General features: G+C 42.4%; 1 protein-coding gene across 2 annotated transcripts in view; it reads right to left on the bottom strand.

Annotated features, from left to right (window-relative positions):
* The window catches only part of SLC10A7 (solute carrier family 10 member 7), a 194,724-nt gene that overhangs the window by 36,529 nt on the left and 133,762 nt on the right, over positions 1-24,433 (bottom strand). For both annotated transcript variants that reach the window (XM_075929990.2, XM_075929991.2), the window contains one exon: positions 7,477-7,560. In XM_075929990.2, the coding sequence (XP_075786105.1) occupies positions 7,477-7,560 (84 nt within the window). The remainder of the gene's footprint in view (positions 1-7,476; positions 7,561-24,433) is intronic.

The raw sequence follows: 24,433 nt of genomic DNA, 5'->3' as shown, positions 1-24,433 counted from the left end.
TCTCACCATGCCTTCTCTTGCAAAGTGATGGCAATAAGATAGCATTTTTATTTGCAACTTTAATCCACATTAGTGGGTCCTTCCTTCGGTGCCAAATTCCATTCATTTCAATGGGACCCAGAGAAGATCCCTTTACAGGATCAGAATCTTTGTTTTTATAACAAGTGTTTCTGTTAATTCCTGTGTTTTACTATGAGGGCCGCAGCCTTGCCCACCCTCAGGCTACATACCAATTCATGCATTCCTGCAGCAAGGCTGTGGTCCTTATAGTAGAATTTTAAAAAATGGCAGTTAAGTTACTTGTCCTTTATTAGAGAGCTCAAATTATGTTTTAATGTCCTGTCCTAAAAATGGATAAAGAGAAATGCTAATTTTTTTAACGAGAGAACTAAATGTTTACCAGGCTCTTGCTTTTTTCTTATTACCTGTGAACTGGAAATTTAAAAGTGATTTAAAATGTGTGAATCAATTTACTTTCATGTCTTAGTTCTCGTTCAAAAACTCTCTCAAAGTCAGTCAATATTCTATTTTCCATTTAGCTTGGGTTCCATGGAAAATGCTTTAAAGATTACTTACTAAAATTTTGAGCAATTTAAAACGGTCATTTTCTTAAAATTAAAAAATAACTGCATTTGGCAACAAATACTCCTATGACATTTAATGGGTAAGTATATATTTGTTCTTTTTATTTGTGTAGAATTTGTGCTGTTACTTGTTAAAGTTAAGTGTCAGAAGAAAGTGAATAATGATCTGAATCCTTGTCATCTGAATTTTCTGCACCGGCTTTTCAATATTATTGTTCACCCAGACCATCATTCCTGCAACTCACCTGCAGTTTGGTTATAACAACAATAAGGCCACTTCTCTGTGGGCTTAAATTACCAATATAATCTATTTGATAAAGTTTTTCTTTAGATGAAAATTTCTCTAACCTTTGTTTTTTTCATTTTAACCAATTTTAAATTAGATTACATTTAATTTAGATTTTTCATCCATATGTTTTGTACCTCTCTTCACTAGTTACAGTATCCAACTTCCTTACCATTATAGATTGTTCCTTAAAAGTATCCGTAGTCAAAATTTTACTGCTAAGATTCCTATTTTCAGTTCATTTGGTGGCTCATGTATCAGTGCAGCATCCTTTTAAAATTATGTTTATAGATACATGTTCTAGATGTTGGCAAAGCTCCTGCTGAATAGTCTTAACAAGGATGCAGAAGACAGATCCAAAATACTCCACTTGTAACATATCACAGATCTTTTTTGTTCACTAGGTTCCATGAAACATTATTGCACTTACACAACTAACCTCATTCTATGGATTTGTGGAAAAGAACGGCTGAAATTATAACATGAATTTCAGCTTCAGTTAAGGTCTGTTTAATATGAAGTGCCCACTTTATGCTGGCAGACAAATCACTGATGGGCCAACTGGAGAATGCATGAATGATAATGTACAGACACGCTTTTTATTATTTATTCATAGAAAACAGTGGGTTTTGGTGTGCTGCTTTGAAAAAATGTTCAAACTAGCAGAATATAATGAAAGCACAGTGAAAATTCTATTACATTAACATTTAATCATAAATCACTCTAATACAAAAACATAAAATAAAAATCTGTCATAAGCAGTTAGGCGTAAAGAAAAAAGATCTGCAGAGTTGGGAAAGGAAATATTGCAGCAGCAACCATTGTTTCTGTTATCTGTCACTTTTAGAAGGAAAAAAAAGGAACAAACAAAGAAACAATGTTCTTTGGCCAAACTCCCAAAACTGAAAATCAAGACGAAGCTGCTTAGGGAGTGATCAAAACTTGAGTTGGCAGTGTAAAAGTACTTACCACCTACTGTAATGAAGGCAAAAATTATCTTCACACATCACTGTAGTTCATGACTATCAACCTTCAATAATCAGATCAAATGCAGTATAGCACTGTGCTATATTGACCAGAATATGAAAGAAATGTAAGAACTTCAGGACACTATAACATATTATATGTGTATGCATGTGCATGCGTGTGTGAGAGAGATAATCAACTGTCAATATTATTTTAACGTTATGTTTATTTTTTGGTCTTGAGGATCAATAATTTATAACAACCTGAGATTTGTCTGCACTTATAGGGAGTTAGAAAACACCTGCTATATGAGATCTGTAATACTGTTAGAGAAAACAATGTTTATATAAAGATCTTATATAGCAGGTGTTTTCTAACTCCCTATAAGCACATGCAATAGGGGGAATACATCTCAGGTTCTAAATTATTGATCCTCAAGACCAAAAAATAAACATGTTACACAAATATTGACTATTAATTATGACACACAAATTACAGAGCTGTGAACTATAAACCATTTTTATAGCACTCAAGGATAAGACTAACGTGAACTCTACTGGAAGATCCAGTCTCTCATGGATGATTTCATTAAAATATTGCCAAAAGATGACTAATATGGTCCACTTTTCCAGTCATCACTACTATGCCCTAATATGACAATTCCCAAACCCATATGCTCAATGTTATGTTCTTAACAATATACAACTTTAATAGATTTTTAAAATCCAGACTCAATTTCTGTTATTTAAAATAAGTAGCTATTAGTGATCCTCTTGTTTGTTAACCTATGTATGCTGTGGCCAAAACTTTCAAAAGGTTTCCAATGCACAGTGCACCAAATGGTCATCTGTCACTACTTTCACTGCCCAGAGTTATGCATTCCTTTGACCTCCAGACTGTAGTACAGTAATTTTACACTAGAAAAACACTTGAAAATTACAGGACAGCCAGTGCATTATTAGACAGCTTGAGTAGTTAACATTAGAGCTGGATAAAAACTAGAATTCTGATTCCACAGGAAATTCCCAAAATTAAAAAACAACAATTGTTTCAAAACAGAATGAAAAGCGGAATGTCAAATTCTCTCACCCCACAGGAATTTCAAAATGTTATTTAGAAAAAAATCAATATGACATTTCATTTAAATATTTTCAAAATATTTCCAATGATGCCCTGCAATGAGTCATGAAACTCAGGGATTCTGGAAGCCCTAAGAGCACCATTTCAGGGCAGACCACCTTACAGACTGCCTCAGAGCCAGAAGCACGGAAGCCCTGGAAGCATATGTCTGCAGCTTGTGCCAGCAAGCCTCCCAGTGACATACTCAACTTAGTTTCTTAGGCTTCAGAGTCCAAGTCCTAGACTGAGCTAGAACTTGCATATTGACCAGAATCTATAAAGAACTTCAAAGTGCTGTCCACACAGCTGTTTTTAAGCATGAGCCCCACTAAGTCACTCAAGCTCCAGCCTAACCTGCAATCTCAAAACACTGTCCATACTGCTATTTTTAGAATTCTGGAATGCATCTCTCAAATCAGTCTGGGAACTCTTTTCCATGGGCTGTATAGACATACTCTGAGCTGCTGAGGTGGTTGCAAGTTTTGAAGCCCAGCAGGTGAGCTGGCAGGAAATGAGGCTGTTTTCCAGCAGAAACCTGCCTGGCAGGCAATTCCATTGCAAATAAGCCCGGTGAGATTGTTACACTCTCGCGCAATATTTCAATTTTGATGAATCGGCATTTTCCAATAGAAAAATGCTCCATGAGAAACTTTCTGATGCACTTCACTTAGCACTGGTTTCATATTGATTTCTAGGTGCAATTCAAGGTGTTGATATTGCGCTATAAAATCTTATGTATATTTTCTGGTCCTGGCTACCTAGACTGTATCTCCCTACACACTCGCTAAGTTAACATCAGTAACTAAAGCTACTAACAATCCTCAGTATGCACACAGTAGACCTAATGGTAGAGCATTCCCAATGGATAGCCTTCATCTCTTCGGTCTGACAAAACTTCAATTAATTGCTATTGGGATATATCATCTCACCTGGCAGTGTCTTGTAAAACAATGTATCTTTCCTGAGCAATATTTGTGCATGGATCAAAGTCGTTTTGAAAATTTTAATGACTGTTTAACACTTAACAATCCTCTAGAGATGCCTACAAAAATGTCTCAGCCTGCCACATGTAGTGCTGTGGAGGACTTCATTCTATTTAGCTTTGGTAAAATACTTCCTTCCAACCACACTGGAATATTGCAATACCCTTTTTACATTTTTTCCTGGGTCCCTGAAGGACTGAAGATTTTGGTTGTTCCGTTTTTATGAAAGCTTTCATTTAATTCTAACAACACGTAATAAAGATCTGACACAGGAATGCTAGTAATAAGGGTTTCTCTTTATAGCCCCATTGGAAAAAACATTGATGCATCTGTTCAACTTTAAGCAGCCTAATAGACCTTAATGATTTGAGTTTCATGCTTAAAGTATGTATTTATGTATTTTCCTGAATCTGGAGTCTACTTCCTGTCTTCTGACATGCCATATGGTCAGGGTTACAAAAAGTTATATCTATGTCACATGGCAGGGGATCAGTATTCATTGACTCCAGTAGCGACTATTACTGTACAAGACCCACAAGATCTTAACTTTAATCAAACCAGAATGCCTCCCTAGAACCTTTTACGGGGTACTCTATGCTAGCCTTAAAATTCAGTTAATATTTGTAAAATGATTTACATTGTCTACATTGCAAGTTACTGTGCAGCAAGCCAGCGTATGAATCTACAGAATGCCAGCTTGCCATATAGCAATAACTCATATGAGCACTGCTAAGTACACTTGAAGCTCCAAAGTATGACTTGCCATACTACACTTCCATGCAGTAGTATACCGAGCTGCATTCTGGGACTTTCACTGTGCTGTAGCAGTGTCCACATGGGATGTTACTGTGCAGTATGCTAATGTGCTACAGGATTCACTATCTTGCTTCTTGGGCAGTAATTGGCCACATAGACAAGCCCTTGTAGTTAAGGTTGCAAAATAGTTTCTAAGGTCCCATTTTCATTTGCTTTTATCATTGCTAAACTTTAACTGTTTGGGTTGATACAGGCCACATGTTTGCCTGAGGCGGATTTTTTTTGAAAACTTCAACCAAAATGGTTGAGCCATTTCTGAGACTGAAATTAGGGAAAGCCATGCTATTTTTGTCAGGTTTATTTATTATACAGAGAGAAGTTCTAGTTAAGCCTCCACATGTTAGAGCAGGACCTTGGTACTTGGCAGAAGGGATGCTCTGGTGTCTAGGGTGTGCCTTGCGCTGTCTTAGTGAAAGGCTGCTCAAATATGACCAAGTTATAAGTATACGAAAAACATCACACTTGGCACCTTCTCAGCAGAGGTTTGTTAGGGCTGTAAAAGTTATTCTTCAAAGATTCCATCTGCACCCTCCTTTCACATACTACTCCTGCAGGCTGACTGGATTACACATGCACTGCTGGGACTGCTGTGGTGCTGTACAACAGAAACGAGAGGCAAAGAGACTGCTTCTCATGTTCTCAATCACCTCTCCTTCCCAACTAGAACCCAAGGAACATATGAAGGAAAAAGAGGAAGCAGGCTTATTCAAATATGCAAAGGAGTGTGGTATAGAGGGTGGTGATGAGGGTACAAGAACCAAAATGAAGACAGAGGCTGAAGATTAGAAGTGTAGGGACAGAAGAGGGTATAACCACTACAGCACACTCCCCTCCTATACCTGGAACTCATCCCCAGATTCCTGAGTCTCAACAGCCCTCGGATTGCTAGAAAATAGCTGTGCATTCCACTTGCAAAGTGTGGCTCTTCTGTGAGATCCAAGATGGAGGATAACTGCCTGCTGCTGCCACCAGATAATCAGTTAGCTCAAGTGATTGAGTTCCGTGTTGTGGATCTAAGGATCTGAACCCTGCTGATGACCCAGGTAAGGGTCAGAAACATGGTTCCATGTGATGGATTTTTTTTTTGCAGTTTGTTTTTGGAAACATAGGAAATTACATTAAGTATATATTAAAAGAAAGCTAAGGCTGCAAAGTTAAGTGCTCAAAAATTCAAAGATGCCAATGAACAGGATACACAGTATTCAGGAAATGAATCAGAATTGTGTAGGAAGGTTTCTATATGACTCCTGTCAATGTTTATTGCTAAAATTGGAAAATGTAGAGTGAAAGAGGAAGCGGACTGCAGGAAAAACAAAGAGATATTCTCATGTGTAATTCAGCTGAATACCCCTGGATTCTCTTTGCTTTTGCCATAGATTCCCATGTGATGCTGGACAAGTCACTTGAATTAAACTTTTCCACAGATGGCCAGTTGTTGCATGTTCTTTGCTTTCTGAGTGTCTACCATGAGGCATCATTTGTCAGATTTGCAAAGGGCTAAGTGGTCAGAACTGCAATTGAAGTCAATGAGAGTTGTGCTTTCAATGCATAAATTGCTATAAAAATAGCAAGTATTCTGAAAAATCAGTCTATATGTAGGTCCACTGACTGAGGGCTGCAAAGGGGGCAATTGCCCTGGAGTCCAGCAATTCTGTAGGAGGCAGTGGTAGCTGGGAGCCCTGGGCCCTTTAAATCACCACTGAAGTGCCGTGCTGCATGCTCCGGGAAGCATTGAAGGCTGGTGAGGGAAAAGTGGGTGTACTCCAGGCAGTGCTGATGGTTGGTTGCCCCAATCCCACCCCTTCCAAAAGCACGGAGCTGGCCCCTCCACACACTTTGCCCAGGGGCCTGGCAAGTCTATCAGTTTCCCTGTCTGTGGGTCTCTCAATTTGGGTACTCAAAAATCTGTGTGCCTCAGTTCCTTGCCTATAAAATGGAGATAAAATCTCCTTGGCTCACAGGGTTGTTCAAATATTCACTAATGTTTGGGAAACACCCAGATACTACAGTGACAAGTGTAATAAAAAAGCCCAGGAGGAAATTAATTCTGTTTTCAGTCCAAGGGTAAGCTGTATGCTGTAAAAAAGGGAAGGGCCTCACACTGAATGATATAGTAAATGAAATATTGAACAGATGCTCATTCACTGAGCCACCCATCATGTACTCTAAATGAGGCAGAGGTTCTGTGAAAAATTTTTTTATGTGATCACACAATTAAAGTTTTTATTACACTGTGTATACAGAAGATCATAGGCAGCATTAATTCTGGCATTTTCTAACTTTTGAGGGCCTGACTTTATCACCTTCAAGTTCTTTTAACATAGAATTTTTTAATTAATATAATTAGCAGTAGCCATTACACAGGTAGAACTTGTTCCATCTTATAACGTAAAGGGCATAGGACAAAAGAACTCATATTCTCAATGCTCATTTTTGCCTTGGGCTGCAAGTTTCTCAATCTGGGCTGCTTTTTTTTCAGCATTTTATATTCACAAACTCCTCGATACACAATAGTGCATGTTTGTGACCGTGAGGGTCAGATGCTCAATCTCAACAAAGATCAGTGTGGCTACAGGGGGCACTGTAGTATCTTCTCTGTGATCTTGGACTCCATTACGCTGAGGTTGTGTCCCACATGGCAGCATACTGTGTTGACAGTTTATCTTTAAGACGACCCTCTTTATCTTAGTCTTTTAAAAAAATGTATATTTAAAAGACATACCTGTCCAATAATGAGAGGAACTACAACAGTCATAAACAGCTGAGAGAATATAGACGTAAAAGGAACAGAGGAGGATGATCCAAGCTACAAAATAAAAATAAAAATACATTGTTAATATTGAACTTTTCCTTAACATCTGTTTTGAACTTGGTAGTACAGATCTGCAATATTTACTTATACAGATTGATGCCCTAATGTATAATTTTACGTGTGTAACTGTTAAGCCCCATTAAGATATGTGGTGCTTCACAATTTACAAAATTAAGGACAGTCTCTGCCAGAAGAGTTTAGATTATAAAGCCCCAATTCTGCCATTGTTTATTTACATAAAAAAATTAATCTAGAACAGGGTAGGTATGAATTTAGAGGTATGAACTATGCCTGAATAGCACTTGTGAATGCTTTTATTCCTGAATAGAAGTGCTTTATCCAGTATTAGTTTACTCCACTACCATAGTGGATTAGTCAACCTGGAACAAGGAATTCTTATTTTAGGATGAAAACATACACATGCAGAGTCGACCAGTAATAGCTATTCTGGAATATCTCCCTGTGTAACTCCCATTGGTTCCTTCCATATCAACCAATTTGGATGTGTCACAGAGATAGCTGCTGTGGCACATACCTGGTTTGCATGAGTTCCTATGTAGATGCTTCTACCTGTGACTTCGCATGGGATTGCAGTATCAGGGAGACTCTTGCCTGGACATTTTCCAAAGGGGGAATTTCACACTTTTTACACATAAACCTCTCAACCTTCAATTTTAGGCGAATGTGAAATAGAGGTAGAGCCCTGACTCCTTGCAGTAACTTCATCACAGACTAACCAAAATCTTACCACACATTCAAAGTTTCTATGATGGTTCTACTCTTCTACTGATCCCTGTAGCAACTTCAAAGCCATAAAAGGTTTACAGGATTTAAAAACGTATTTTGGCACCATTTTTGGGCTGAGGAGTTAAGAGCATTAACTACTATATTTTCAAACAAACTACAAAGTTTTCAAACAAACTTTGTCAAGTGAAAATAAAGATTTTAGAACTTTAAAAGCAGCTTCAGGGATTTACTCCAATGGAGTTCTAAATCAAAATGGGTGGTCAGGAATCCAAGACTATTTACTTTGCTTCTTGAGGCTACAATAATTTTACAGTGGCAACGCTGTATTTGTGTGAAAGATTCACTAGCTTAAGAGAATATTTGAAAGTTTTAGGTCAACTACATAGAGGCTGTGTCTAGACTGGCAAGTTTTTCCGCAAAATCACTACACTGGCCACCTGAATTTCCGCAAAAGCACTGACGATCTCATGTAAGATTGTTAGTGCTTTTGCGGAAATACTATGCTGCTCCCATTCGGGCAAAAGTCTTTTTCCAAAAGACTTTTGAGCAAAAGGGCCAGTGTAGACAGCAGAGATTTGTTTTCCGCAAAAAAGCCCCGATCACGAAAATAGTGATCGGGGCTTTTTTGCGGAAAAGCGTGTCTAGATTGGCCACGGACGCTTTTCCACAAAAAGTGCTTTTGCGGAAAAGAGTCCTGCCAATCTAGACGCTCTTTTCCGAAAATGCTTCTAATGGAAAACTTTTCCGTTAAAAGCATTTCCGGAAAATCATGCCAGTGTAGACGTAGCCAGAGTGTATAATCATATTTCCAAGTCAAGAAGCAAAAGGTGTCTGCCAAAGGGAAATATTGCTACATCTTTGCCAACTCTTCAAACTCTTACTTCCAATGTAGCATTTCCAAGCCAGAATCTGCATGTTAAAGCAATTTTAAGCTACTGTTGTGGACTCGTCAGCACAGACATCAAGTTTTTTAGACAAAGGATACTGAAATATAGCTGGTGAGGGCAGGGAGATTTAAAGGGAATCACATCACAAAATAAATTTATCTATGAGAAACCAATTCTTTTGTACATAGCAATAATCTTCCAAACCAGAGTTTAAAAAATGCAGCTTTTTCACCAGTCAAGTGATTAACCACTTTGACACCCCTTGTTTTTGATCAGCGCATGCACTTGGCCCTGCTTGTATCCTAATGCCTTTTATTCATACATAGGTGGTTGCGGTGCTAGCATTCATTTTCCCATTCAGGGTGCTGCCATTTTTCCTTCTAAGGATGTTAAGATGACAAAAATCAAAAAGGGTTAGCAGTGAAAGCACTCAGTCCTGGCTCACGCTGGGTCCCAGCGTTGACTCTGCTGTGGCTCTGCATTAATAGGAAATTGGGAAGCTGGCACCCGGGCAGGCTGGCTCAGTCCCAGCACGCACTGAGTCCCAGCATCAATCCCGCAATTCCCTAATAGTGCAGAGCTGCAGCAGGGTTGCTGCCAGGACTCAGCACAAGCTTGGACTGAGCCAGCCTGTTGGTCAGCCTGCTAAAAAATGTACTTGCAGAGTCTTGGGGAAGGAGTGTGGAGCTTGCATGTCATCAATAGCATTAACTGGTAAGCATCTACTTATCTATTAATCATTTAATCGACTACATTATTACATCCCTAATTCGTTCTAGGGATGTTTAGTGTTTAATTAGCTAATCGAGTAGGCAATGGCAATTCCACTGACTACTCAATTCACCAATAAATGAGTGTGGGGGTTCTCGCTACCACTACTGCGGCTCTGCAGTTTAAAAGTAGTAGGAGCCTCTTACTACATTTATAAAAAGCAGAGCCGCTGCGGGGGAACCTGGCACAAACCCAGACTGCTTCAGTCCTGGCTTGCGCTGGGTCCCCATCCCCGCTGCACTTACTCCTTTTAAAAAGCAGAGGTGCAGCAGTCAGGGACCCAGCATGAGCCAGGACTGAAGTAGTCCCAGCTCATGCCAGGTCCCCCGCTACAGCCTCTGTGTCCCCTGCCTCTCCTCCCCTGGAAACCGTGCTGGGGGGAACCAAAGCTGGCTCCTGCTTCTTGCCATTGCTGCCTCATACAGAAGCAGGAAGGGGGAAGGGAGCAAGTAGTTGAGTAATGACTTGGCTAGTCACTTACATCCCTAATTCCTTCCTCAAAAATAGATGCCTGGTTCTTTGTTTTCTTTACCCGCTCTATGATGTCACTGTTATGCTATGTTTTGCCAGGGTCAAGTCCCAGAAGCCTATAACCTTAAAAACAACAGGTCAGATCCTCAGCTAGTGTAAATTATCACAATTCCATTGAAGTTCTGCTCCTGAACCTATGTCTAGAGGATACAGAAAACAGGAGGAAGGGGGATATGTCTAGGACAAGTGCACTTTTCAGCTCCTGACACAATATGGACACTGACATGTGAATCTGAGACTATTCAGATTTTGATATAAACCTTACTAAAATTATCTGGACACACATAGTATGCAAAATTAGATGGAAATCTCATGAGAACATGTTCCTTATGTGATCACCAGCACTTGTTGTTTTCAGACTTTATTGTAATTTGGCAACTGTGCCCTCATCTAGTAACAGAGAGCTAAACTAAAATAAAAAATGAAAAAGGAGGTAATCAAACAGGTCCAAATCTTAAAAATCAGGTATTCTCTTTTGTGATGGGCTAACATTTGCTTCAGCTTTTATTATAACCAGAATACACCCCCCTCGTTACTATAAAACAAAATTTCAAAGACAGACAAAAAAACTGAAAACCAATACACAAAACCATTCACCTTTAAAAAAGGGCATTTAACTATGTACAAATCTTACATTAATGACAGAGTGACCGTCTGTATACTCTCTTTAACATCATAATTCCAACACCTAAGGATGATCTCTCCCCTCCCCCCCGCCTTTTTTTTTTTTTGAGAAAGCCATGTAGAAGGAACACTTCTTCAGTAACTTTGGCAAGAAGCAAATTATCAATCACGTATTTATAGCTGTACAAATGTGATTGGATTTTCTTATCACTTATGTAATACATTAAACAGAAAATAAATTGTGGAAATAAAGCTTAGCATTTAATCACATCTCATCATAAGTTTGTCACATCACAATATTGAAAAGCGATGTGTCACTATTTCATTTTCAAACCTTAATTCTTTGCACTTGCATGTGATTTTTATTGAATGGGCATTTTCTTTACATATACTGTATAAACTGTGCTCTGTTGTATATCTATGTCTGAATATGGTTCTCATTAACAGTACAGGCTCATACTACTAACTAGAATCAGACAAGGGGACTAATTTGAGTAGTCCCTATTCACTTAAATAGTCTCATAGTGACAATGGGACGACTCATATGAGTAAGGAATGAACACAGGAGTAAGGATTTGCAGGGTCAGGCCATAGTGGGAGCAAATTCCAAGCAAGTTTCTCCACACAGTCCTGTCATGGTGAAGTACTTAAACTTGACCTGCAATGTTCCTGATACTACAGCCCTATAACTTTCTGCTCCAGAGACTGCTAATTTTAACAACACCTGCCAAATTATTTAGTGAATTTGTTTAGAGTTCACTGACTAAGCTTGAAGTGACAGGATATGTTTAACTTTTGTTATACAAAGAAATCTGCCTTGCATGAAAATGAAAGCACTCTGCACTTCCAATCCTATCCTACCTCCACATGCCAGCTGGTCAATCTTCTTTTTTTCTAGCTGCCAGGGCAGATATCACAGCTGGGGTGTCCTCCCCAAGGTAGAGGATACATCCATAACTACCAGACTCGCAAGAAACACCTCCTGCTAATCGTACCAAATTACCATCCAGTGCCACATCTGCTGTCCATATTGAGTCCACTTCAGAGATACTCCAAGCTCTATTCTACAGCATTTTCTTGTACTTAACATATTTTTCCATGCTGTGTTCTTGGACTTTATTAGTATGCTGGTAGCCAGCTTGAGCCTTCTCCCTTGCTAAGCACTCTGAGAATCTGTGCAAGCCCAACCAAAGATTACCAAGGAGGGGAAGACGGTACAAAAAAGAGATGACGGGAAGAGTCAGTAAGAGTTCTAGTTTGAGGTTATTTTATATTTAAGCTTCTCTTTGCCACCTTTAGTTCAGGCTTCTTAGCGCAGTGGTCTCCAACCTTTTTACGCCCAAGATCACTTTTTTAAATGGCAGAACAAGCCAAGATCTACCCCATCCCTTCCCCAAAACTCCACCTCTTTCTTGAATGTCCACCCTCTCCGTTCTCCCCCTCTCCATTACTTGCTATCCCCAGCCCTTATACACTCTCATAGTATGGCTACACTGCTGCTTTTTCCCCCCCAATTCTTCTTTAGGAAGAAGTTTTTCCAACATTTGGCCTGTCTACACTGGGCCAAATGTCAGAAAAACCCCTTCTTTCAGAAGCCCCCTTATTCCTCGTTGTATGAGGAATACAGTGGTTACCGAAAGAGCATGTTTGGACAAGGAAGAGTTTTTCCGGGATGCCTCTGGAATATCGGAAAAACTCCTGCAGTCTAGCTGTACCCTCACTAGGCTGAGACAGGATGTATGGGCTCTGGGGTGGGAATGAGGGATTTGGGTGTGGGAAGGGGTGAGACGTGCAAGCTCTGGGAGGGACTTTGGATGCAGGAGGAGATGGAGAAGGGGATGTTGGCTCGGGGAGGGGGCTTCAGGGTGGAGAGTGTTGGGGTCAGGTGGCGAGTTGGGGTACTGAGCAAGCCACAGGCTTGTGGTTGTGAGGGTGCAGGAGTTTGGGTTGGGGTATGTGAGGGGCTTACGGCAGGGAGGTTGGGAGTATGATGGCCTCAGGACACAGATTTGCAGTGTGTGGATGGTGCAGGAGTGTCGTGGCAGAAGACTGAGGATGTGGGGGTGCAGGAGTTTGGGGATGTGAAAAGTCCAGGACAGGGGTTCCAGTATATGATAGGCTCAGATCTAGGGTCAGGGGTGGGGTGGTGCAGGAGTGTTATGATACTGCGGCCAGATGGGGGCTTGGCCCCAATTGGGAGTTTGTTGGCCAGGCATCATTTTTAAATAAAATATTACGTTAACACAAGTTTTCAGCGGGGAACCTGTTTTGAGTCAGGGGGGCACTGACCCACAGAAAAGTCAGTTGTGGCCACATAAGTGAGATGCAAAACAAGAACTCTTCCAACCCCCCCAAGTCCCAACTGTCCTGGTGGGAGCAGGGGACATGGTACTGGGGAACAGTGCTAGTGGGTGCTGGGGCAGGGGACAGGGTGCCAGTGGGGGCAGGGAGTCCCTGGCACGCACCTCCCCCCGGACTCCTACCCCTTCCTTCCCACACAGAGGAGGGAAGTCCCAGCAAGCGCCTCCTCTGGGGACTCCTACTTTTCCTTCCCCCCTCCGTGCAACAAGTCCCTGGCATGCGACAGACCTGGGTCTGGTATCATGCCAGCTGTTTGAGGGAGGGAGAACAGCAGGCGCACTTCCTGAACCCCGGAAGTGGCTTGCAGCTGCCGGACTTCCTTCCACCCCGCAGGAATCTGGCACTACCTCTATTGTCGCTGGAGGTAGGTAGTGGGGCTTCTTGGGGGTGGGGAGAAATGGGAGGCCCCCGAACCTCGCAATCGACTGGTTGAGCCCTCCCTATCAACAGGTGGTGACCACGGTCTTAGCGACTTGTCTTTTTAAATATATGCTTTACTTGGGGTGTGTGGAAACACTGCTTCCCTTTGCATTAGATCACCCTTTCTAGTCCAGACTGTATCGCCTCAGAGGTCCCATCCACTATCACGCTCTCATCTGAAGATTTTTTTTCTGGTTGTCAGTCCCATCACACAATGAAAGAGGAGAGTAGTGCAACAGGAGATAGGAAAAGGATGGGGCCAATTAAGCAAGGTAGACAAAGAACCGATTTTCCAGTAGGACTAAGTCCTGTACCTACTAGCCTTCTCTTTCTCCTTAACCTGCTCCAAGTATTGTGACATGTATTTTATATCACAGGGATGAGTTGAGCAATTCTCACACAGAAAAAAAAGAGAAAATAAATCCTAATATACACTCCCGCTCCCCCGTTCACCAGCCCCATAGATATTTTTATTTCACTGGTAGAATACTACAAAATCCAAATGTGTTTTAGCAAGGACATAGCAAGGGCAACTCTTTGTATTAGTCAACAACAAAAGAAATCCCAGAATAACCATTTTTCCCTTCCCTTTGGAATCCAAGATGGCTTGGCCTGCTGTCCATAGTTGACTCTATTTGACTATGTTACTGGGGTGTGAAGGGCTAAAAATAAAAAAGAACAGCTCCTGAACTGCTCTGCAGAACTCTTTCAAGGAAGGATGTTACCGGTTAACTGACAGCCCAGCTGGGCTTGCGCAGCCCCTGCCTGATGTGAACAGAGGGTCTGCTCCTGTCTGGCCAGGCTTGCTGTGTCACACCATGCCAAGGGGACACTCCAGCCCAGCTGGGCTCTTTGCCCCATGCCATGGGGCTCAACCACAGAATCCCAGTTAAGTGGGTAACTGGTTAACGTAACATTTAACTGGTTAACTGATTAAATGGTATTTTTCATCTCTATTTCCTAGTAGCATGAGGAGAGCTGGCAGGTTATATGGCACTTACACCTCCTCCACTACTTTCAAATGCTCTATAGGTGTCTAGACAGTTCATTGTAAAGGAGAGCTTGGATGCCTAGAAGTCACCTGGACAAAAGGGAGGATGAGCCTTAGCTGTCTCCTCAAGTGAAAACTGCTGCATAAGATGGCACAGACTGAAGCCATTAGCAAGCACCGGCAATTGTAGCAACTAGTAGGAGAGAAACTAGCAATTACCAGCAGGACCAGAGCTACTAGTGGCAGAGGAACATCCAAGGAAGAGGAGAACTGGACATCTGAGCAGGGGGAAAGACCACCACACAGCAGATGCATTGACGACAAAAAGGATTATGTGGTAGAAAGAAGGATTAAACTAAGTTTTCATTTCATACCAGCATCACTATTTCCCCTGAGAAGGAAGTCTTAATATTGATTATTGGATTTGACAAACTATTCAAGGTCTTCTCTCTTTACCCAGCAGAAAACATGGTCACAGGTCCCTGAATTGGCTATAGATTAGTTCATATGCACTACTAAACCTATTGCTTCAATTTGTCTCCAGACTCAAAGGCTGTTACTCAAACTAGAAAATTCTACTATTCTATTAGGGCAAGGCCATAACACAACAATAAAGGCCATTTTAATTTAATAGGCAAAAGACAGGTTTCAAAGAATATCCATGTGTTTTTAAGTGATATCTGGTATACAATCATAGTACAGTCAAGTAGAATAATAAGTCCACTCCAGAAATTTTACAGATTTTAGATTTCTCTAGACTTTCAGATGTGCAATTATCTATACATGAGTGAGGAGATGGGAGGATCTCTATTTTTCTTCAACTAAAAAGAAGTATAATGCACGGCTGTTAAAAAATCTGACAAAGGTACACAGAGGTTGATGCAAAGCTCATTGATATCACTGGGGAGCTTTCTGCCAATTATTTCGTTGAGCTTTGGATCAGCCTATAGTAGCCACTGTACTCAGAGATTAAGGAGGAAGTTAACCTATATACATAATAGATATTCTAAACAACAGAGTAAAAAAAAGATTGTGCACTTGAAATCATTCAGATGAAAGAATTGGCCTGTAAACAGTGAATACATTGTATGGTCTTCCCCACTCCCACAGTTAATCTGTTGTCACACACCAGTGACATACATTAGCCAAAACTTCCTTAGCAACTTCTATGTCTTTGCAGCTATTAATATATTATTTAACAATTCATTATTGTCAGTTAACTGGCAATCAGCCTTTGACTTGTCAAGGTGTCACAAAAAATGAATGTGTGTATGATACTGAAAAAGGGAAGATCTTTTACCTGGGAAATAAGGAAATACCATACAGTGCAAAGAAATCCAGGTTGTTTCCCCTAAAAATTTGAAATATCCAACATTTTGAGGAAAGAACCGTTACTTACTTCGTAATGTGATTCTTCGAGATGTTTTGCTCATGTCTATTCCAATATAGGTGTGTACGCGCAGTGTTCACGTGCCGTCGGAGACTTTTCCCTCAACAGTACCTTTAGGGCCAGCAGGGGAGCCCCCTGAAGTGACGCCGGTATATCGGCCCATATATATCCCTGCTGGCCCCCTCACCCACTCTGTTCCTTCTTACTGGCATATTCCGGATAAAGGGCGGTGGGCGGGGATTTGGAATGGACGTGAGCAACACATCTCGAAGAATCACAGTTATGAGGTAAGTAACCATTCTTTCTTCTTCGAGTGATTGCTCATGTGCATTCCAATATAGGTGACTCAAAGCAGATCCTAACTAGGTGGAAGGCCGGATGTCGAGACCATGGAGGAGTTAAGGACTGCCCTACTAGGGCAGCATCCTCTCTGGCCTGATGCGACGGCTCAGAGTGGTTGGCAAACGTGTGGACCAAGGACCACGTGGCAGCCCTACAGATGTCCAGGATGGGAACCTGTGCTGCAAAAGCAGTGAAAACTGCCACAGCTCTTGTGGAGTGTGCTCTAAGGGTTATCCATGAGGCGATACGCTGACTGGATATAGGTTGGCCTCTCATGCGTTCCGCAATGGCTACAAAAAGTTATGGTGATTTTTGGAACGGTTTGGTCCTGTCTAAATAAAAGGCTAATACCCTACGGACGTCTAACGTGTGTAAAGCTTGCTCTTTCCCAGATGCATGTGGATTCGGGTAAAAGACTGGCAGAAAAATGTCCTGGGAAGTGTGGAATGATGATACCACCTTCGGCAGAAAGGTTGGGTAAGGGCAGAGCCGCACCCTATCCTTAAAAAACACCATGTGTGTGGGGGGGGGGGAGCGTGTATCTGACATCAGGGCCCTAAGTTGACACCCGCCTCACAAATGTGACTGCCACTAGGAGGGATACCTTATATGCAGGGCTCGACAAATGCACTCGCCTGTGGCGAGTAGATTTTTCCAGCTGGCAAGTGCAGGGGCGGACTGGCCCGGTGGGCCGTTGTGGTGGACTGGCTCGGTGGGCCATTGTGACGGGCTGGCTGAAGCCCGCACTACGGGCGGCGTGGCCCCATCCGATCGGCCGGGCAGTGGAGGAGCACTGCGCCACTGGGAAGGGGGAAGTGCGGCAATTTTTCCCACCGGGCTGCCTGCGTGAAGCTCCGGCATGAGGAGGCGGTGCGGGACACCAGGACGCCGGCGTGACCTGTCCCCGCTGATTTTAAAGGGCCGCAGCAGCTCGGCTCTGGCCGCGTGTCCCTGGGAGCTGGCTGCGGCACGCGGCACAGCCAGGGTCTGCCGGCTCCAGTCCTGCCACGGCCCCAGCCCTGCTTTGTCTCTGTGCCGCCCGTTCCCCACGCCTCCCCTGCACCCCGGACCCTCTGCTCTCCCTCTTCCCTGCGACCCTTTGGCTCTGTGCCACCCTTACACCCCGCACTCTGCTCCCCCCGATCCCTGCCTCCTCAGCTCTGTGCTGCCCATTCCCTGCACTGCCCCTAGACCCCCGATCCCTCTGTCCCTCCTGTTCTCCGCGTCCCATTCTCCGTGCCTCCTCTGCACCCCCGCACCCTGCTCCTCCCGAACTCTGCCCCCCCAGCTCTGTGCTGCCCTTTCCCTGCACTGCCCCTAGACCCCGGTCCCTCTGCCCCTCCCATTCCCCGCACCTCCACTGGACCCTGCTACCCCCGATCCCTGCATCCCTCTGGTTCTGTGCCTCCCGTTCCCCACGCCACCCCCGTACTCCCCCACTGTTCCCTGCACCCTGCTCCCCCTGTGGGTCAGGAGTGAAGGGTGCTTGCCCATAAGGAGCGGCTGGACAGGGCAGGGAAAAGGCTGCTGTGACCCAGCAGCGAGTGAAAGGGGGAGTTCGCTTGAAGCGCCTTTGCCTTTATGGAAAAAAATGAATGAAAATGCTATTTGTTATTTATAGGGCTAAAATGCCGGGACAAAAAAGAAAAAAAAAACATTGCAAAATGCAAACATGTGTAAAAGACAACAACAAAGCGCGGTGGGGGGGGGGGGGGGATGTTTTGCTTGGGGCAGCAAAAAACCTAGAGCTGGCCCTGGGGGAGTGGAAGGGGCTGGGCTGGGCTGTGGGGAGGGAAGGGGAGGGGAAAAATATGGGGAAGGGGCTTGTGCTGAGGGGAGGAGGTCAGGAGAAGAATAAGAAGAAGAAAGGGGAAGGCACCAAGGAACAGGGGTGCAGGAGAGACAAATGCCAGGGGGCCAAGTGCAGACAATGAGGAAAAGGGCAGGAGAGGAGGTGTCAGTGGGAGGGGGGACAGGGTGATGCTGGGAGAGGAGAGAGTAAGGGCACTGGGGGCTAGAAGGGGAGGGGGAGGTGCTGGGAGAAGGTTTGAAAGAAGGGGTGGGCATGAGGAAGGCGGGGATGGAGCAAGGCATCTGTGAGGGCACAGGGGCAGGAGGGTGGTGTGGGGGTGCGTATCAGGGAAAAAGAGAGCAAAGTGGGCAGGGGCAGTGAGGGAAGGGGGAAGCACCAGGAGAGTGCAGGTGCCAAGGGATTCTGGGGGTGAAGCAGAAGGGCAGACACCTGCAGGGGAGGGACCAGCACCAGAGGAGAGAGGCAGGGCAGGTGTGTAGAGGGGAGGTTTTAGGAGAGGGGATGAGGAAGGGTAGCTCACATGATCAGAGTGGGGCTACTGGAGGAGTGGGCACAGGGCGGAGAGAAGGGCTGGAAGAGGGGGGCAGGTCTCAGGAAGGCTGAAGGCAGTGAGAAGGGCAGGAGTCAGGACTGCAGAGGGTGAGGACTTGGGGGGCAGCAGGCACTAGGGGAGCTGATGGAGCAAGGGGAGGAGACATGGCAGCAGAGAGAAAAGGCAGAGGTTTATAAGATATTTATTAATAACCTGGGTGATATTTATTAATAACTTATTAGTAATTACTGTTCTTATTCTTATTAGGAATTTATGCCATTAAAAAAAACACTTTTTGTGGGGGAGTGTGGTGAGTCCCTTTTTTGTCTGGTGAGTAGGGTTTTCCATAATTTGTTGACCCTTGTTTATATGATAGGTGAAGGAGGGAGCATGCAACTAGCGGTTTGAATGGGGCCCCATAAATTTGGATAGAACCAAGTTTAGGTCCCACTGGGGAACAGGCTGTCGGACATGCGGATAGAGCCTGTCCATTCCTTTTAGGAACCTATTGACCATTGGGTTGGCAAATAACTACCCTTTCGCCTGGGTGGACGGCCGAAATGGCCACTAGGTGGACCTTAATGGAGGAGGAAGAAAGATGCTGGAGCCTAAGGTCCGACAGGTAATCTAGGATCAGGGGGACTGGTGCCCACCTCGGGTGCACCCCCTTCTGGGAAGCCCAACAGCAAAATCGCTTCCACTTAGCAAGGTACGTGGTTCTAGTGGAAGGTTTTCTGCTCCCCAGGAGGACTTCCTGAACTCGTTGGGAGCACTGGAGCTCCTCTGCCATTAACCATGGAGCTTCCATGCTATAAAGTAGAGGGACTGAAGGTCTCGGTGGTGAGTCCTGGGATATCAGGTCCTGGACTAGTGGGAGGGTTATGGGCCTCTCGCATGAGGTTGACAAGGGTTGAAAACCAGTGTTGCCTGGGCTACACCGGGGTGATTAGAATTAATGATGCCCTGAACTCCTGCACTTTCAGCAGGACCCTGTGAACTAGTGGGAAGGGCAGGAAGGTGTACAGCAAGCCTTGCGGCCAGTAGAGGAGGAGAGCATCCCCTAAGGAGCCCCATCCCTGTCCCATGAGGGAGCAGTAGGGGGGCACTTCGTGTTCTGCCCTGTGGCAAACAGGTCTAGGTGGGGAAATCCCCACACACGGAAGATGGATTGGGCAATGTCCCAATGCAGGGACCACTCGTGGCTCGTAAACCATCTGTCCAGTCTGTCTGTCAAGACATTCTGTGAGCTTGGGAGATACGAGGCCATCAGGTGGATGTCCACCCCGATGCAGAGTTGCCGCGGCAGGGTAAAGAAGAAAATTACAGAGGAAAGTCTTTAACTCAATTTGCATGTACTTAACTGAAGATTATAACAAAGGAGAAGAACTTGTGAAGAAAACAGACTCGAGGACGAGCTGAGGGCTATTCCAATGACCGTCACGGCGGTAAGAAGAAACTGAGTGGGTGAGGGGGCCAGCAGGGATATATATGGGCTGATATACCGGCGCCACTCCAGAGGGCTCCCTGCTGGCCCTAAGGGTACTGCTGAGGGAAAAATCTCTGACAGTGCGTGCACGCTGCGCACACACCTACATTGGAATGCATATGAGCAATCACTCAAAGAAGAATAGTAGTTTCTTTTAAAGACTGTTAACATAAGGCAAATGTTAAAATATAATTAAACTTTAATATTTATGGCAATATGTCGTTTCACTCATGTTTCTTCTCAGTAGCCCTTTCCTCCAAGATGTTTAAATTGAAGTATTCTCCCTTTGTCTAAGAGTAAATTCTTTCAGTAATACTATAGTTTAATATTTGTATCATCACTATTCACAAGCATATCAAAGTCACTGATATAAAATACAGAACTTAGGGAAAAAACACTGAATAAATCAAGTAGAAGGAGCAAGCTGATTAGGAAGTAGAAAAGCTTCTATTTCAACACCTGTATCATGGTAATCAGCTTTGATAGAATGGCAAATACAGAAGTAGTACATGACAGTTACATGGAGCTTTGCTAAATATATTTTTACAAATGTATGTAAGCATTGCAAAGTCTTTTTAACATTCTATGTTTAAGTTAGCACACTCTGAAGGCTGAAGTACACAAGAATGTAAAATACATACTTAGCCCAATTTGCAGGTACTTTGGTAACTTTAGTAAAGATATACTGATTCATAGATTTTTGTATTTGTTACTTTGTTATCCAGCCAACTATACTTCCTTTAAGAGGGTACCTACTACTCGTAGTGGTAATAATTTCAAGATCACGGCAGAGTTGTAAAGTAATATTGTAAAAAAGTGCAAAAAGTGAACATTTGTTTTCGTAAACATTCAAATGATTTAGGTTGTGGTACCAAATACATTATGAGGAATTAGTCATGTTTTATTATGTCAGCACCACTGCATTATTGCAGCAAAAAATCTCAGGCCTAGATTCTGTTCTACCCCTGAATACGGAGCAGGGAAAATACAAGGAGACTCCAAGCTCCTCAGCTGAACAGAATTGCAAGGCCACCTACATACCCAAGGACAGAACCAGATAAGATACTGGTGTTACCCATCCCAAGGGGCACCTGAGAGACCCATTCATATAGAACATGGCACTTGTGACAACACCTAGGCTCTTCCTGCTCCTAGGGAGCTCCAAGAAACAGTTTCCCTGAGATATTCACCTCTTCCCCAATGGAGGGCAATGCTTACAAGACACAGTCTAGCCATTCACAAAGATATAGACACAAATATAAATATACAGTACACACACACGGTATTTATGATGTATTTTAAAGAGACACAAAAGTGATGATGTAGTTAAAATCTTCCAGGGCGCTGTGCTTCTGTCTCTCAGATGAGACATAAAAACAATGGTGCTGTCAACTTGAGGTTATTAAAGAGATCACAGCACTATTACCTTCACAGCATGATGTTACAATTTGTTTAACTGTCTTTTATTAATGTAAATGCACCCAGATGCTATGGCAAAGGCAGCATATTTTTAGAATTCAAATAATAAACATTCACGAGAGTTAGATATCTTAGCCTTAGTGTTCCAGCCAAACTGAAACCTGAGGTCTAGATTCCTGCACTTTACTCATGTTAAGTAGAACTGTACTCCACAAAAACCAAAAACCAACCAACCACTATACAAGAAATACAATGATGGTTGACTTAAGTAGGGGTGCCAGATTTGGGTTTCAAGTAATTACATTCTGCTTACCTAAATTCTCTATGTTGTTTCATGACATATTGGTCATCACTTCCTAACAAACTGTTGTTCATCATTATTGTGTGCTATTAAAATTGGCTCTGTTTTACCTGAGAGGAGATGGCAATTATTTCAATATTCACTGCAAATTATATAGCTTTTACAATCAGAAAGCAACGTTTGTAAGGCACTGTGCAATCCATTTAGATGAGTGATGATTATTAGAAATGTAGTATCATTACTGCTTCTGGGGAAAATATATAAATTATTTGAAAACAGAGAACAAAGTAATAACAATTGTAAACACTAGATACACTTCCATACCCACACGATGGGACAAAGCCTGGGGAATTAACACTCTAAATTCTACAGTGTGACAATTATTCTTCATTAGTAGAGAAATTCCCCCCAAAGGAGATTTATTCTTGTCCATGAAAATTCGTAGCTTATTTTTTTCTGAATTATTTTTTAAAACAGCTTAAAATCTTGGCTCTTCAATTTAAAAATCTTGATTACTGTACCGTCACTACTGGTTTCACTTAAATATCTAATCTGACACAAGGAGGATAGGACCTGTCGTGGGTGCTCTAATATGTAGGGTCCTGTATCTCTCTAATAAAACCTTGCAAAATGTTGCAAAGAAATGAGAATGGCATATTCCCATGTTAACTTGCAACCAGTACTTTATGTTTCAGCCCTTTTTCGCTCATCATATATATGAATGCAAATGTGAATATCAATTATTTATGATTTATGGTATACTGCCCATTTATAACACCATCCCTAGGAATGCAACATAATATGTGTTAAAAATAACAGTTATAATGAGGAAAACAATACCGGGGTTTAATGCTGCTGGAAGCTAAGGTTGAATAGTTTCCTACTACAGTGGTAATCAGTGATGCTTATTAGTGTTGCTGTCCTTTAAAATCTAACAAAGGTTACCTACAAAAATGAAGTATGCTCACTTAGGATATAATACATGAGGTTTCACAAAATCAGTCTTCAAATCTTAGAGCATTTTGCTCAATAACCTTTATAGAACGTAAGTTTGATAGCAGAAATATTCTCTTCAGAAATGTGACTGACAATCTTATATTTAACACCATTCATTTAGGGAAATAAATTATTTGCAGGAAATGTATAATTTATTACAAGCTTTCACTCTTCCATTTGTGTACTTCAACAAGTCTTTAACAACTCTTAAAATTAATCACGTTGAAATTAACAGACATTTACAAACAGAGTAAGCAATTCAAAACATTATATATAGTCAGAAATTAACATGGGGAAAAATTAAACCATGACCATCAAGGACCAAGCTACCTACAGAAAACAAAAGAACAAATTTACAAGTATTCTGGTAGCACTGAAAAAGCATTAGGCACATTATTTACACATACAGGCCATGCCTTTAAAGAGCTCATAGCAGTCTTATATGTATGATTACTACAATACAGTATTCTGATTATAGTAGCATTACTTTGTTGGTCATTGTTTTATTAACACTACTGCGCATAATAGGCCTGATCCAAAGCCCACTGAAATGTTTCTGAAAACTAGGCAGCGTCTATTGAAGTCAACATAAAGACCAACAGAGTTGGCATAACTGTGCTCTCATTGAAGCCAATGGAAGCTTTACTTTGGTACAGAATGTTTTTGAAAATTCCACCCAACATGAATCAAGTTTCAAAGGGCAAATCATCCCTTGTCATACACAAGACTTTTATATTTCAAAAAAATCTCGCAAAATCGTGGCTCAAGTTTTAGACACTGTGATCATTAAAAAAGCTGTTGCTTTTGCAGATTTTAGTCCAGTCACACATTTTGTGTAGACCTTAGTTAAGAAATGAATTAGTGTTCTTTTTCTTCGGAATAGCAAACAGCTCAGAGTGCTACAAATAAATGCATCATTTACCATACGACTAAGTTTTACACTATTATACACTTGTATCTTCAGGACTGAATGGGAGCACATATGCCTACAGTACACTATCTGGCTCCTACTTCATTTTGAACATCAGAAACTTTTACCACTTGCTACTAGATGAGATACAAGATGAAAAACATTATAGCTGACCATAAAGAGATGTTTCTGACATAAATTAGGCCTTTATCTTGTTTAAAAAGCTATACCACTGAAAAATATAATAAATATCAGTTTTTACAAAAAAGGCCCCTTCCCCCAGGCTCTGTCTCAAAAGCATCCCCTCTCTGTGACGGTATCGGGGTCAAGATTTCATGTAGAAAGT

This window comes from Pelodiscus sinensis, chromosome 4 (genome assembly GCF_052426305.1).
Source record: "Pelodiscus sinensis isolate ZL-2025 chromosome 4, ASM5242630v1, whole genome shotgun sequence".
In the NCBI taxonomy this organism is placed as follows: domain Eukaryota; kingdom Metazoa; phylum Chordata; order Testudines; family Trionychidae; genus Pelodiscus; species Pelodiscus sinensis.
The sequence above is the reverse complement of the archived record's forward strand: the minus strand, read 5'-3'. Positions and strand labels throughout refer to the sequence as shown.